Here is an 11,625-nt window from a genome sequence, read left to right as displayed (position 1 = left end):
AGTAACCCAGTGGTCCGTTTTTAGTCGCTAGCTATGAAGCGTAGTCCTATTAGCGACCCGGCTATATTCACCTCTCTCGGCCTGACGCCAGCGCTACGGCCACGCCCAGCATTCTCACAGCTCTCCGGGTCTCTCCTTTAAGTCTGGCTACGCGGAGGCAGCCCGATAGTCTTCACCGCGCGCGGAGTGCATGGGTCCGATGCCTTTGCGTGGCCTCGCGACATTGCGTCATCTCAAAGGAGCAACCCTATTGCAAAAGAGCAGGGAGAGGCCCTGGAGCCGATTGCTCTGGGCCGAGGGCTAAATGGGGATTGCTCTGCTGCCAGGCAATTAGCCAACTCCAATCCCCTTCGAGGCCTAGTATTGCTTATAGCCGACATCTAGTAATACCGTGCAGACTGGTTCTCACAGGACCCTCTCATCCACCCGCTAACTCTTGGGCCCGTGCCACTTAGGTCTCACGGGCCCAGCCGTTCTGAGCGTTTGGGGCACCTCACGCACGGTCTGAGCACGAGCATCGGGCAATTTATTGCGATATCGCAGGGATTTCTGCTTCTCGTGCAAATCTGGCCTATATGCGACATTATTCTCGAAGAGATTCTGGCGCACAATGGCTACATAGTTGGCTCCCAAGAGGCTGGGGCCCGGCTGGTACCTGCCTGGGAAGATAGATACCATCACATAGGGTCCACAAGGCGCTTGCGAGAGACTGCAGGCCTGATCCATCAGAGGTGCTCACGCTCGGTTCTCTCTCGGTGACCGGCAATAGGCCCTCATCTACCTGCTATCGCAGCCAACTCCAGCGTCCAACGGCGACTGAGTGTGACAGCGTGTCCTCTGACCAGCGCTGTGTGTGGGTCACTCCGGTACGGACATAGCAGCTTAGTGATGGCAACACAGTTGACTCATTCCGGTTCACAGCGGTGGGTTCTCAGGCTCTGCTGTTTGCGGTCACGACCGGCGTTTTAGCAAAAGATTATATGTTGCGCACGCGATTCATCACTCCGGTGGATGGGTGGGTCCCACAGACCCCTTGTCCTCTGACTACACCCCCAGCACTAAAGGTTCCCCGCTAGCCACATAGCCTGCTGCCCCATGCTCTCAATATCTCCCCTACCTGTATGTTTTGCGCTTCACGGTGGAACAAGATCTTAGGTTCCGGGCGACCACGCAGAAAACTTACTGAGGGCCGGTTAGAAGAGAGCTGAACACACGCACTCACAAGGAATAAAGCCGATGGGCAATCAGAGCATGCGGTTGCGCCAAAACAAACACAATTGCCTCATGTCGGCGGTGCCATGCACCCGCATCAGAACCAGACGGCTTGAGGACACCCGAAACTCAGTTATTACACACTTCAGACACTGAGTTCGACTTGTAGTGTAACGGAATGCACAAGAGAAAAGGGGCTCACTGCTCTTATCTGGCGCTGTACCCCCGGCGCCATGACACAGTGTGAGACGAGAAGCCCTTTAGGGATAGGGGCCACATCTGGCCCATGGGCCATATGACTTTCTGGCCTGGTTCCACCCGTTGCCTGCACACACGTTCACTGCTGCCGTCCATCTTGTTATGAGGCTGCCTCTGAGATGGCGCAGTTGAGGTCCATGGTCGGCCACTGGTCTGTCGCAGCCCATTCTGAGCCCCCTTTCTCCCAGATAGCCTAATCTAGCTGTACCCAAATGTCATCTCCACATTTTCCTAAGGATTCCTCCTGCATATCCTTATGTTGCTCTTGCACGCCAACTTCCCAAGGCTGCTCGCACACCGGGCATTTCACTACCAAGGCCAACAAACCATATTCTCCACGAGACACATCTACACATTTTCTTTTATGACAGTCTGGAGACGCCCCCTGAGCAGTATAAGAAGCAGGAGTTGGCTTTCCAGCCCCTCCCTGATAGATCAGTGCCCCAGAGAACGTGTTCCACTCATGACATCACTCTCGATTTGTCTACTACTATACGGCTCCGCTTGTTCTTTCAAAGAATAGCATTTTTGCCATGCCTCGCGCCCAGCTCGGTCATACGCTCGCCCTTTTCCCTCAGACACTGGTTATCCGTTCCGTTGCCCATGTCTGGTAGGGGACTATTTTTCCCTCATCCACGTTAGTTTGGTCAGTCTTATTCTGCTTTCTCTACAGCTGTTGCAGGCGGCGCACAGGAAACGTTCTCAGGGAAGAAGAAAAAAGCCAAACGCAGCAGGCCCTCAGCCCCCCTTACCGAGTACAGCAACCTCCCTTCTGGTCGTAGTAGAGAGCAGCCCAAGGTAAGGGGTCGGAAGCGAAGGAGAAGGAGTCCTTCATCTGTGGTGGTCATCTCTCTCCTCGCGCATCCATGAAAGGAGACAAAGCGGTAAGCGCCAGCAAATAGAATTCAAAGAACACCTGCCGTGGCACAGCTCGAATCCACGTTAAATGATGAGGCCTAAAAGACAGACTGTCCATGACTTCGCAAAGTACAGAACAGCGGGCACATTCCCTGAAGCGCGGGTGACAGTCAGGAAGACCTGAAGGCCATATCAATATGAGGAAAGATCTTATGTTAGGTATTCTACTCAAGATGCGACGCTAGCAACCCAATCAGCACACAGAGACCTGTTTCATAGAGGGCCCTTCTCTCCCGTTACAGATGCTACAAGATGTCGCAGTACCGCAAGTGTCTCATCAGTTCTTCAGGCACGATAGCTTCCTCGCAGGGACACAATATGAGCAAGTCCTCTAGAGTTGGGTCAAATGAGCACTGCTAGGCACTGAAAATACTTTGTGTGTCTCTCGGAGATAATGCGCAGCTGGGTTGGCGTCCCAGAACGCGAGGGCACCAGCGGGCTCTGTACCACAATAGTTTCCCAAAACACCCAGGCATTCCCACTACTCTTGATTATACCTGAGAGAGAGCAGCTTCTGTTTTGGTATACATTAAGTTATTTCCGGCACCTCTACACCATCTAAGATTTGTGTACCATAGACAATACGTATGAAGACCATGATCAAGAGATAAACCCTCCTTCTCACGAGTACACTGGACTGACAACAAAAGCCTCTCTCCTACTGCCTCAGCGCGTATATGCCTGGTGTGTTGTCCTCCTCGCTTTACCCGCACTCTTTTTCGAAGGTGACTTGCCAACCGGATCCAGATCCTGGCAGAGTTCAAGTGGTTTTCCCAGGTAAAGGAAAGGCCATAACTAGAGGTACTTCGCTCAGCCACCTCGCTATCAGATATCCAAGTCTCTGCAAACGGCACAGACCCTAGCGCATTTGACGACTAGCTGCGTCGTCCCTAGAGGTGATATGTACCTGTTATACTTATGCTAACAGTTATCTGCCCAAGGCCTCGCTCTGTGAACACAGACCATTGTGGCCAAACAAGTTAGAGGACTCTGCTCTGGCGTGACGTTGTAATAGTTTGCATATTGCCCGGACTGCGGTACGTCGCTCCAATAGTGCTGCTAGCGAGCTCTCTTTCTCTCGCTTGAAGATTCTGGCCCAGAGGTAAAGGTGCGGGTGCTCTACTGGACCAGTTCCACCGCCATTCCCTGTGCTTACACTGGTCAGTGAAGTACCCAAACAACGTCCACGTTGGGGTCGTCAATTGCGTTTGCAGTTATGTATAGGCAATCATGAACACCTGATGTTGTGTTCTCTCGGATGCGGCAATAATTGGACAATGCAACTTTTGCCACTATCTACGCATTGTACTCGATCCCTCCTTAAGGAACTGCTGCAGGGCCATTAAGAGGTGCATGTACCTTGTGGTTATGGGAAACGGGGCATGAGGTGAGAGGTGCACGCGATGAATCTGTTAGGGCGCCAGATACCACCCGATGTGCAGGACTACCTAAAGCCTGGATAGGAGCATCTGTCCATGGTAGAGTTGCATTAGGAAGGTGTTGGCACCATCGGTCTCTGTACCTTAGCAATCGTTCCCACACTGTTCCACACACCACAGCTGGTTTTCTCTCTTGTATTGGCAAATATTTCTACATGTCGGACAGTCTAACAGCCACTCTCGGCCGGGCAATCGTCTGCTATTATATCCTCTGGCACCATAACATTAGAGGACCATATCCATTGCAGAACCTGCCTGGCTTCAGACCGTAACCCATTTTCTGCAACTGTATTTCGTAGCTGCTGCAGCAGTTTCCAATCAAAACTAACATATCGGGCCACCTGGCCCTCACCTTGTTGTTGCTGAACCACAGGGAGTGCACTGCTTGAGATGGACACTACGCCCCCACACACACCCCCATTCACCTCCTAGACAACTGCCAGTCCCCACGCAGACGATTATCGTAACCATTCCCCCCCCCCTGGGAATATTAATCTGCAGGTCTCAGCCTGCCCCTGCCGCCCGCCTCTCCATAGACTCAGGTGGATAGTGCATGCCGATGGGGTAGGAGCGGATTGCGAGTGGGCCGTGTCAGCGCAGTAGGGCCCGGTCGCATGGACCTTCGCTGGCGCGTGACCAGCGAGCTCGCTCGCGTGCCTGACTCGAGCAGCTCACTGAGCCTCCACAGAGGGAAACGACTGGCGAGGCCGAGGAGCGGGCAACGGTGGGGGTTGGACTCGAACAGGACCGCGGACCAGCCGGACAGCTTGCCCTCCACGAACGATACGTATCCGACGCAGAACCTTGTCGCGCCTATCCCGCGCTCCCTCGCTTTAGGACGTCTTAGCACGGCCGTGAACAGCTGAGCGCTTTGAAATGGAGCATCCTACTTAGTGTCAACAGTGCTTCCAGAGTTTAAACCGACGGACCACGAGGGCAGGCTAGGTGTCCGGCCGCTCCAACATTACTCCATGTCCGCCTCTCTTAGCAGTGTCTTCTCACAAAGATCAGGGCCCTGGGTTCCCCTCGACAATGTTCAGCCAGGCAGCCCTGAAAGCGATCCGAGAGGACCAGACTGATGGGCAAGCGTCCCTGGAGTCCGCTGGCTAATGCACCAAGGCACAACTGAGCTTCAAGCGCTGCGAGGACTTGCCAATCGTGCCCTTGGGTGGCACTGCCTGTGCTCTATCAAGAACAGCCCGCATAAACGAAGTTGGTAAGAGCGTGCCGCCCAGGCGCATGCTAACAGGGGGCCCTCTGGGGATGCTCTGGGGCCAGACATCGCTCCCTAAAACTTCAGCGGACCTGCAGGCCTTAGGTAGCGCTGCCACATTTGATACTACAGGAAATCGCGCTCACATTCACCCTCCGGTCACCCACAGGTACACCCAGCTAAGCCTATAACCAAAGAGTCTCATAAGCCATCTACTGACCTGGCCTCTCAATATACATGGTATACATCATCCCCCACAACTGGTGCTGTATAACTGGGCGAGGGTGAAAGAGCTGCTGCCAAAGGCTGCTTTGTGGATGGGTGCTGGCCAGCCAGCTTCTTGGAGTCCCCTTGGGGCACGTTCCTCCACCAGGGCCACCACCTGTGTTCTTTCAGGGCCTGCCTCAATACAGTCTCCTTTGGTCCAGTGGCGCTCAGATGGTGCGAGTCCAACATAGCTCGTGCCAGGTTGCCAGCTCTTCCTCCCAGGCTCCCCGATGAATTTACCACGTACTTTCTAGTATGCCGGGAGGCTTATGTGTTCCTGTACAAGGGAGAGAGCGTACGTAGAACTGGACCTGCACATCTCACCACGGAAGCTGGAGTGTCTATGGTTCCGCCTCCCTTGTTATCGTACATGGCAATCCATCACGAGTCCTCGGAGAAGAAGTCCACCTAGCATACATTATGGATGCTCGCAACCATCTGAGGACGGATCAAGAAGACATACTGAGCGTGCCGGTAAAGAGCAGATAGGGTGCCCTTGGGCGGAAGACGGCGTTGAGGGGACTCAAGAACCTGGAGCACCCATGCAACGCAGCACGCCCCACCTGCCAGTAAAACGGAGTGGGAGACACCCAGGGAAAAGGTCACGAAGCGTAGGGAAGAACGCGGTGGGTACAAACCTGAAGGGGTAACCGGACGGATGAGGGACCGGGCGGAAGCGCACATGCAGAGATCATGTTGGCTAACAGCAGTACCTTGTGTTTGCAGACTGTGACTGCTCAAAGACGCCTGTCAGCCAGTATCTCCTCATGATATTGGAATCAATCGCTTGGCCAGAGCATCCAGAGCCCCTCGGCCTTCGCACAGCATGCGACACTCAGCTGGGCCTCTCCCTGTTTCGCAGGTTCTGATGGAGGACACGGGTACTAGAAGTATGTGGACACTTGGGTGGATCCTGGAGCACTCCAAAAGAGCAGCAGCCCGCCAGCCGTGAACCTCAGTTGTGCGCCTAGCGACGCTAATTCCGTGCGGGTACCGGTAGCTCAAGCAATGCGCTGGTACCTGCTGAGGGACTTCCTGTCTGCAACCTGGCACAGCCAAGAGTACCGCTGCACAAAGGACGGCTGAGCTCAAACCGTACATCATCAGGGCTTCTGTGTGTTAGCTGGTACACTGAAACATATCAATGCCAGAAGACAGCAGTGCGTGGTAGGTGTGGGGGCTTAGCGTCATCTCAAAACATGGTGTCTCAGTCAGGCACGAATCCAGGAAGATACTCTCCGCATGCACGCGACGCCAGAACCACACTGATTGCCTGTGCAGGGATGTAATAGCGTTCATTCTGCCCTGTGGCCAGTGCGGTGCTACCATAGAACTCCTAGCTAATACGCTTTATGAGCAGGCTTAAAATCCAACTCGCGCGGGTGCACTCCGCCACTCCTATACACGGACAGTACAGATTTACGAGCAGTACTTGCGTCGATCTGAATCGATCCCAGCATCTTGCGCTTGCGGACCAGCGGCTACTCCAATGATGTGTCGCGCCTGACTATCGTCAGACGTAGCATACTGTACTTGCCCTCGGGATAGGCTCTTGCCTGTGACTGTGTCAGACACAAGATGTACGATGAGATGAAACTGGTGATACGCCTCGCACAAGTCACTGTGCACCAGTGAAGCTGAGTGGGCATCTGATCTGACCGTGCTCTCTAGCTGTCTTTATCACACGCTACAGTCGGCTAGCTGCTTCGATGGTCCGTCGGAGGAAGAGAGTGCCACCTGCACTATTATGTGCTGACCGAGGCGTCGTTCATCTGTACGGACTCGTGTTTGCAGCAGCGTGAACTAGTGACTATACTGTGCGTAGGCATGCGCACCGCGCCTTGCTAGGACCAGGACAACACCTGAGGCCTAGGCACTCCAGGCTGCTCGATGGCTGCTGGTAAACGCAGCCTCGTCCCGAGGTACTGCGAAGGCTGCACCGAGCACTACTTGGACGTCTCACGCCTCGCCGAGGCTTTGCTCTGACGTATGGTGTGCAGTACGACCTGCTCTCGCTCAGCACCCTCTCAGTCAGTAATACAGGGAACTGCCAGTGCCTAGGGCCAGTGCGGAATAGGCCGAGTGAGGCTCCTGAGTGTGGATCCTACATGGGCAGGCATGTCCTACAATTTCGACGGCACTGCAGGCCGAAGTAGCGTTAGCCTGCAGAGCACACTCTGTTACTCACTCGAGTACACCTTATCGGGCTGGCCTGTTCGTACCTGCGTGAGTCTGATGACCCGCGCCAAAAAAACAGGGAGCGAAGCGTACTGCTCGGTAACATGAAGGTTGTTTGGTAGGTCAGCTCAACCAAGAGCAGCTGCATGAGGCTATTGATACGTGTTGACTGCCTGACCCAGATTGTGCTCTCCATGCGATGATAGCCCCTCTTGGCCCCCCAGCATAGGCGTCTCTAAACTGGCAAGCCTGCTCGCCCGGTGGTTTTGGCTGTCAGGTGCTACTGAGTACTTAGCATGGGCTAGCCACCAAGCAGTAGCCTCACCCCGCAGGCGTGCCTGACCGATCCCTCTTCATGGCCCTGCTCGTAGCTAGGCTTGGCCACCAGCCGAGACGTGTGCCAACCACCGCTCAGTGGGTCCTGTGAGCGACAATCCTTGCAGCTGGCACGCTGCCTACACAGCAAAGAGTAGCGGCTCATGCACAAGTACTTGCTGTGATCCGGCAGCATCATCAGGCCTCATGATGTGGGTGGTAGCTCACAGGTTCACAACATGATGCTCAAGGATGGCCTGAGAGGACACCTCTGTTGCCCTGGCGAGCCGATTCATGATCAGAGATAGCCACATGGTTGTCATCGACTCAAACAAGTCGAGGACGACTGAATCTCACGAGACAGCGTCATCCATGCTTCACTTTGCACAGCACCACACCTGCCCCTTGGAGATAACTCCCCCTCTCTCAGTGCGCGGAATGCTGCGTCATAGAAACTGCTGCCAAGCATGGTTTCAACGCCTCCAGTTTACTCACTAGGTCCTTACCAGTCTCCTACCTCGATACACTCAAGAGAGAACTATACGCTCCACTCGCCTCAGATCAGATTTGACCGTATCTCTCGCGAACAGGGTCAGGCCAGGCATAGCGACTTTCCTGCCGCGATTGCCCTGAGGTTATTCCGCAATTCTATAGCTGGGGAGGCTTATCGCCCCTCTGATCCTGTGCCGTCAAGATACGATTGGGGTGGAGAGTATGGAGAAGACTGAGCGACGGCCTGCACCAGAATGAGGTATTCTTCTTGATATGTCAGACTGGAACCCGGCACGCCGGCAACCTAGTTGTTAGCTGTAAACGTTGCAGCAGTTCTATGGACTTCCGCACTGCCACAGGAAGAATCGAAGCTTTATCTCCAGGCATTTCCTGGCTGTGTGCATGGAGATCTTCCTGGATCGTGCCTGACTGAGACACAGTTTTGATATGACGGTAGCCACTGCACTGTGCTCTGGCACTGATATGTTACTGTGAGCTACACACAGGCCTGTGATGTCCGTTTGAGCGCAGCTGTCCTTTTGCAGTGCTACTTTGGCTGTGTCAGGCTTGCAGCCAGGATGTCCCTCACAGGACCAGCTGCTGAAGCTACTGGTCCGCCTTACTGCAGGGGCACAATGGTTCACGCTGCGGGCTGCTCTGCTTGGTGGCTGCCTGTCTCTCAGAACCTGCAAAACAGGGAGAGGCTTTGAGCCATTCTGGGCCGGGGGCTCTGGGGATGCTCTGGGCCAGGCATGTCCAATTCATGGCCTGCAGGCTTTAGGTAGCCTGCCACATCTGTTACCACAGACTCGCTCCTGCCCCTCATCACCCGCAGGTACACCCATAAGGTGTACCAAAGAGTCTCATAAGCTCTTTGCTGACTTGTTCATGGCTACATCTTCCCCCACAACGTTATACTGGCAGGTGGGGAGCTGCTGCAGTCTGCATGGGTGCCTCCTCAGAGCCCTCTTGAGGTGAGTCCCCTCAGGCATGTCTTCCACCAGGGCCACCGCCTGTGTCTTTCAGGGCCTGCCTCAGTACAGTCCTCCTTGATCCAGTCCTCAGATGGTGCAGTCACATATGTGCAGGTGGACTCTTTCTCCGAGGACTCTGATGGATGCCATGTACGATAACAAGGGAGGCGGAACCACAGACACTCCAGCTTCCTGGTGCAGATGTGCAGGTCCAGTTTCTCACGCTCCTCCTTGTACAGGAACAAAGCCTCCCGGCTATAGAAGTATGTGGGAATTGGGTGGGATCCTGGTGCCCTGGCCGCACGCCTGATCCGGTCAAGATCGACGGGGTACTTCTTCTTGAGTGTGTAGACTGGGGCACCCTGTGTTAGCTGTAAACGTTGCAGCAGTTCTATGGACTTCCGCACTGCCACAGGGAAGAATCGAAGCTTTATCTCCAGGCATTTTCTGGCTGTGTGCATGGAGATCTTCCTGGATCGTGCCTGACTGAGACACAGTTTTGAGATGACGGTAGCCACTGCACTGTGTCTCTGGCATCTGATACGTTTAGTGTCAGCTACACACAGGCCTGTGATGTCCGTTTGAGCGCAGCCGTCCTTTTGCAGCGCTACTTTGGCTGTGCCAGGCTTGCAGCCAGGCAGCCCTGACAGGACCAGCTGCTGAAGCTCCTGGTCCGCCTTACTGCAGGGGCACAATGGTTCACGCTGCAGGCTGCTCTGCTTGGTGGCTGCCTGTCTCTCAGCACCTTCAAAACAGGGAGAGGCCCTCAGCCATGCTGGGCCAGGGGCTCTGGGGATCCTCTGGGCCAGGCATGTCCAATTCACGGCCTGCAGGCCTTAGGTAGCCTGCCACATCTGTTACCACAGACTGGCTCCTGCCCCTCATCACCCGCAGCTCTGCCCTGCCACAAGGCCCGGCCCAGCCTTGAGCATGCACTCACCACGGCCCAGGCAGGATCGGATGCCCATACCCTGGGCTCATCCGGCCAGGATGCACTGTACCAGGTTCTGGGCCATGGCTCAGTTGCTCCCAAGAGGCTGGGCCCTGCCTGCCTGGGGATGGATACTCCTGGGCAAGCCTGGGACTCAGGCTGACCCTCAGAGGACTCACCTGGCTCTGGTGCCACTGCTCTCTGCCACCAACTCCTCCACCGCAAGCGTCCTCTGCCAGCCTGTGGGCACGCGGACATGGCACAGTTACACTCTTGAGGGGTCCCACAGACCCTGCCCTGACTCACCCAGCACAAGTCCTACCACAGCCACTAGTCTGCCCTCTCTCAAATCTCCTACCTTTTATGTTTTGGTTCACGGTGAACAAGAAGATTCCGGCCACCAAAAACATGAGGCCGTAAAGAAGGACAAGGGTAACAAGGATAAACAGAGAGCTGCCAACAACCATTGCTAAACGCCGGTCGTGACCGCAACAGCAGAGGTGAGACCACCGCTCTGAACTCAGAACTGAGTTCAACTGTGTTGACATCACAGAGCTGCCTACCCACCCCGGAACCGTGACACATTGTGAGACGGAGCCTGGGTGGGGCACTCTGCCTCCTGCTGTCCACCCCCGTTCTGCCACACACTTCACGCTGGCCTCCATCTTGTTATGAGGGCTCCTCTGAGATGGCAGCAGTTGAGGTCCATCTGCCTCTTCTACCACACCGCGCCCTATTTGCCTAGTGTCAAGTTTTATACGCACGGGGGCTTGCCAATGTCACCCCTGGCTCCGCCCACACTGTGTCAGTGCTGCTGAATGCCAGGGACTGCTCACTCCCTTCCTAACCGTTTTTTCTGCAGTATTTTACCTCGGATTTACCTTTCTGTGAAGGCTGTGGGTGCAAATTTCTGCTATGCAGCTTACTCACAAAAAGTTTTGCTAACGTCTCCCTTCCTTTAGTTTAAAACCATTCACCCTTATCCTACCGCTATCTAGCCATGTAAAAAGTTTTTTCCCCTCCTGTTTATAATCTCCCTTTAAGTACTGGAAGGCCACAGTGAAGATTCCCCGCAGCACTCTCTTTTCCAGGATGTTGGCAGGGGTGATTGCTGACCCACTCTCCACCATCTACCAGTACTCCTGGTAATCTGAGAAGGTCCCAGAGGACTGACAGTTTGCCAATGTGACTTCCCACCTACAAGAAGGGCTGTTAAAGAGGATCTGGGGAACTACAGGTCTCTCAGCCTGACCTCGGTATTGGGGAAAGCTATGGAACAAATCATCTAGGGATCACATGTGCGTGGTGTCCAGGGGATCAGGCCCAGCCAGCGCAGGTTCATAAAGGGCAGGTCGTGCTTGACCAACCTCATTACCTTCTACGACAGGGTTACCAGACTGGTAGATGAGGGAAAGGCTGTTGATGTAG

General features: G+C 54.7%; 1 protein-coding gene across 1 annotated transcript; it reads right to left on the bottom strand.

Moving 5' to 3' along the window:
- Positions 1-9,250: 9,250 nt before the first annotated feature.
- Positions 9,251-10,847, bottom strand: LOC107306153. The gene is made up of 3 exons (XM_015849040.2): positions 10,765-10,847; positions 10,377-10,437; positions 9,251-10,011 (listed from the first exon to the last, which is right to left on the bottom strand). The coding sequence occupies exons 1-3, from the start codon at positions 10,780-10,782 to the stop codon at positions 9,251-9,253; spliced, it is 840 nt and encodes a 279-aa protein (XP_015704526.2). The 5' UTR covers positions 10,783-10,847.
- Between the last annotated feature and the right edge of the window lie 778 nt (positions 10,848-11,625).

This window comes from Coturnix japonica, chromosome Z, assembly GCF_001577835.2.
Source record: "Coturnix japonica isolate 7356 chromosome Z, Coturnix japonica 2.1, whole genome shotgun sequence".
Taxonomy (NCBI): domain Eukaryota; kingdom Metazoa; phylum Chordata; class Aves; order Galliformes; family Phasianidae; genus Coturnix; species Coturnix japonica.
Note: the sequence above shows the minus strand (reverse complement) of the source record. Positions and strands in the feature narration are given on the sequence as shown.

Excerpts from the sequence above, each read along its gene's own strand:
- LOC107306153 (XM_015849040.2), bottom strand. Across the intron at positions 10,012-10,376 it reads AGCAGTGGCACCAGAGCCAG|GTGCTGAGAGACAGGCAGCC; the intron begins GTGAGTCCTCTG and ends CCTGTTTTGAAG.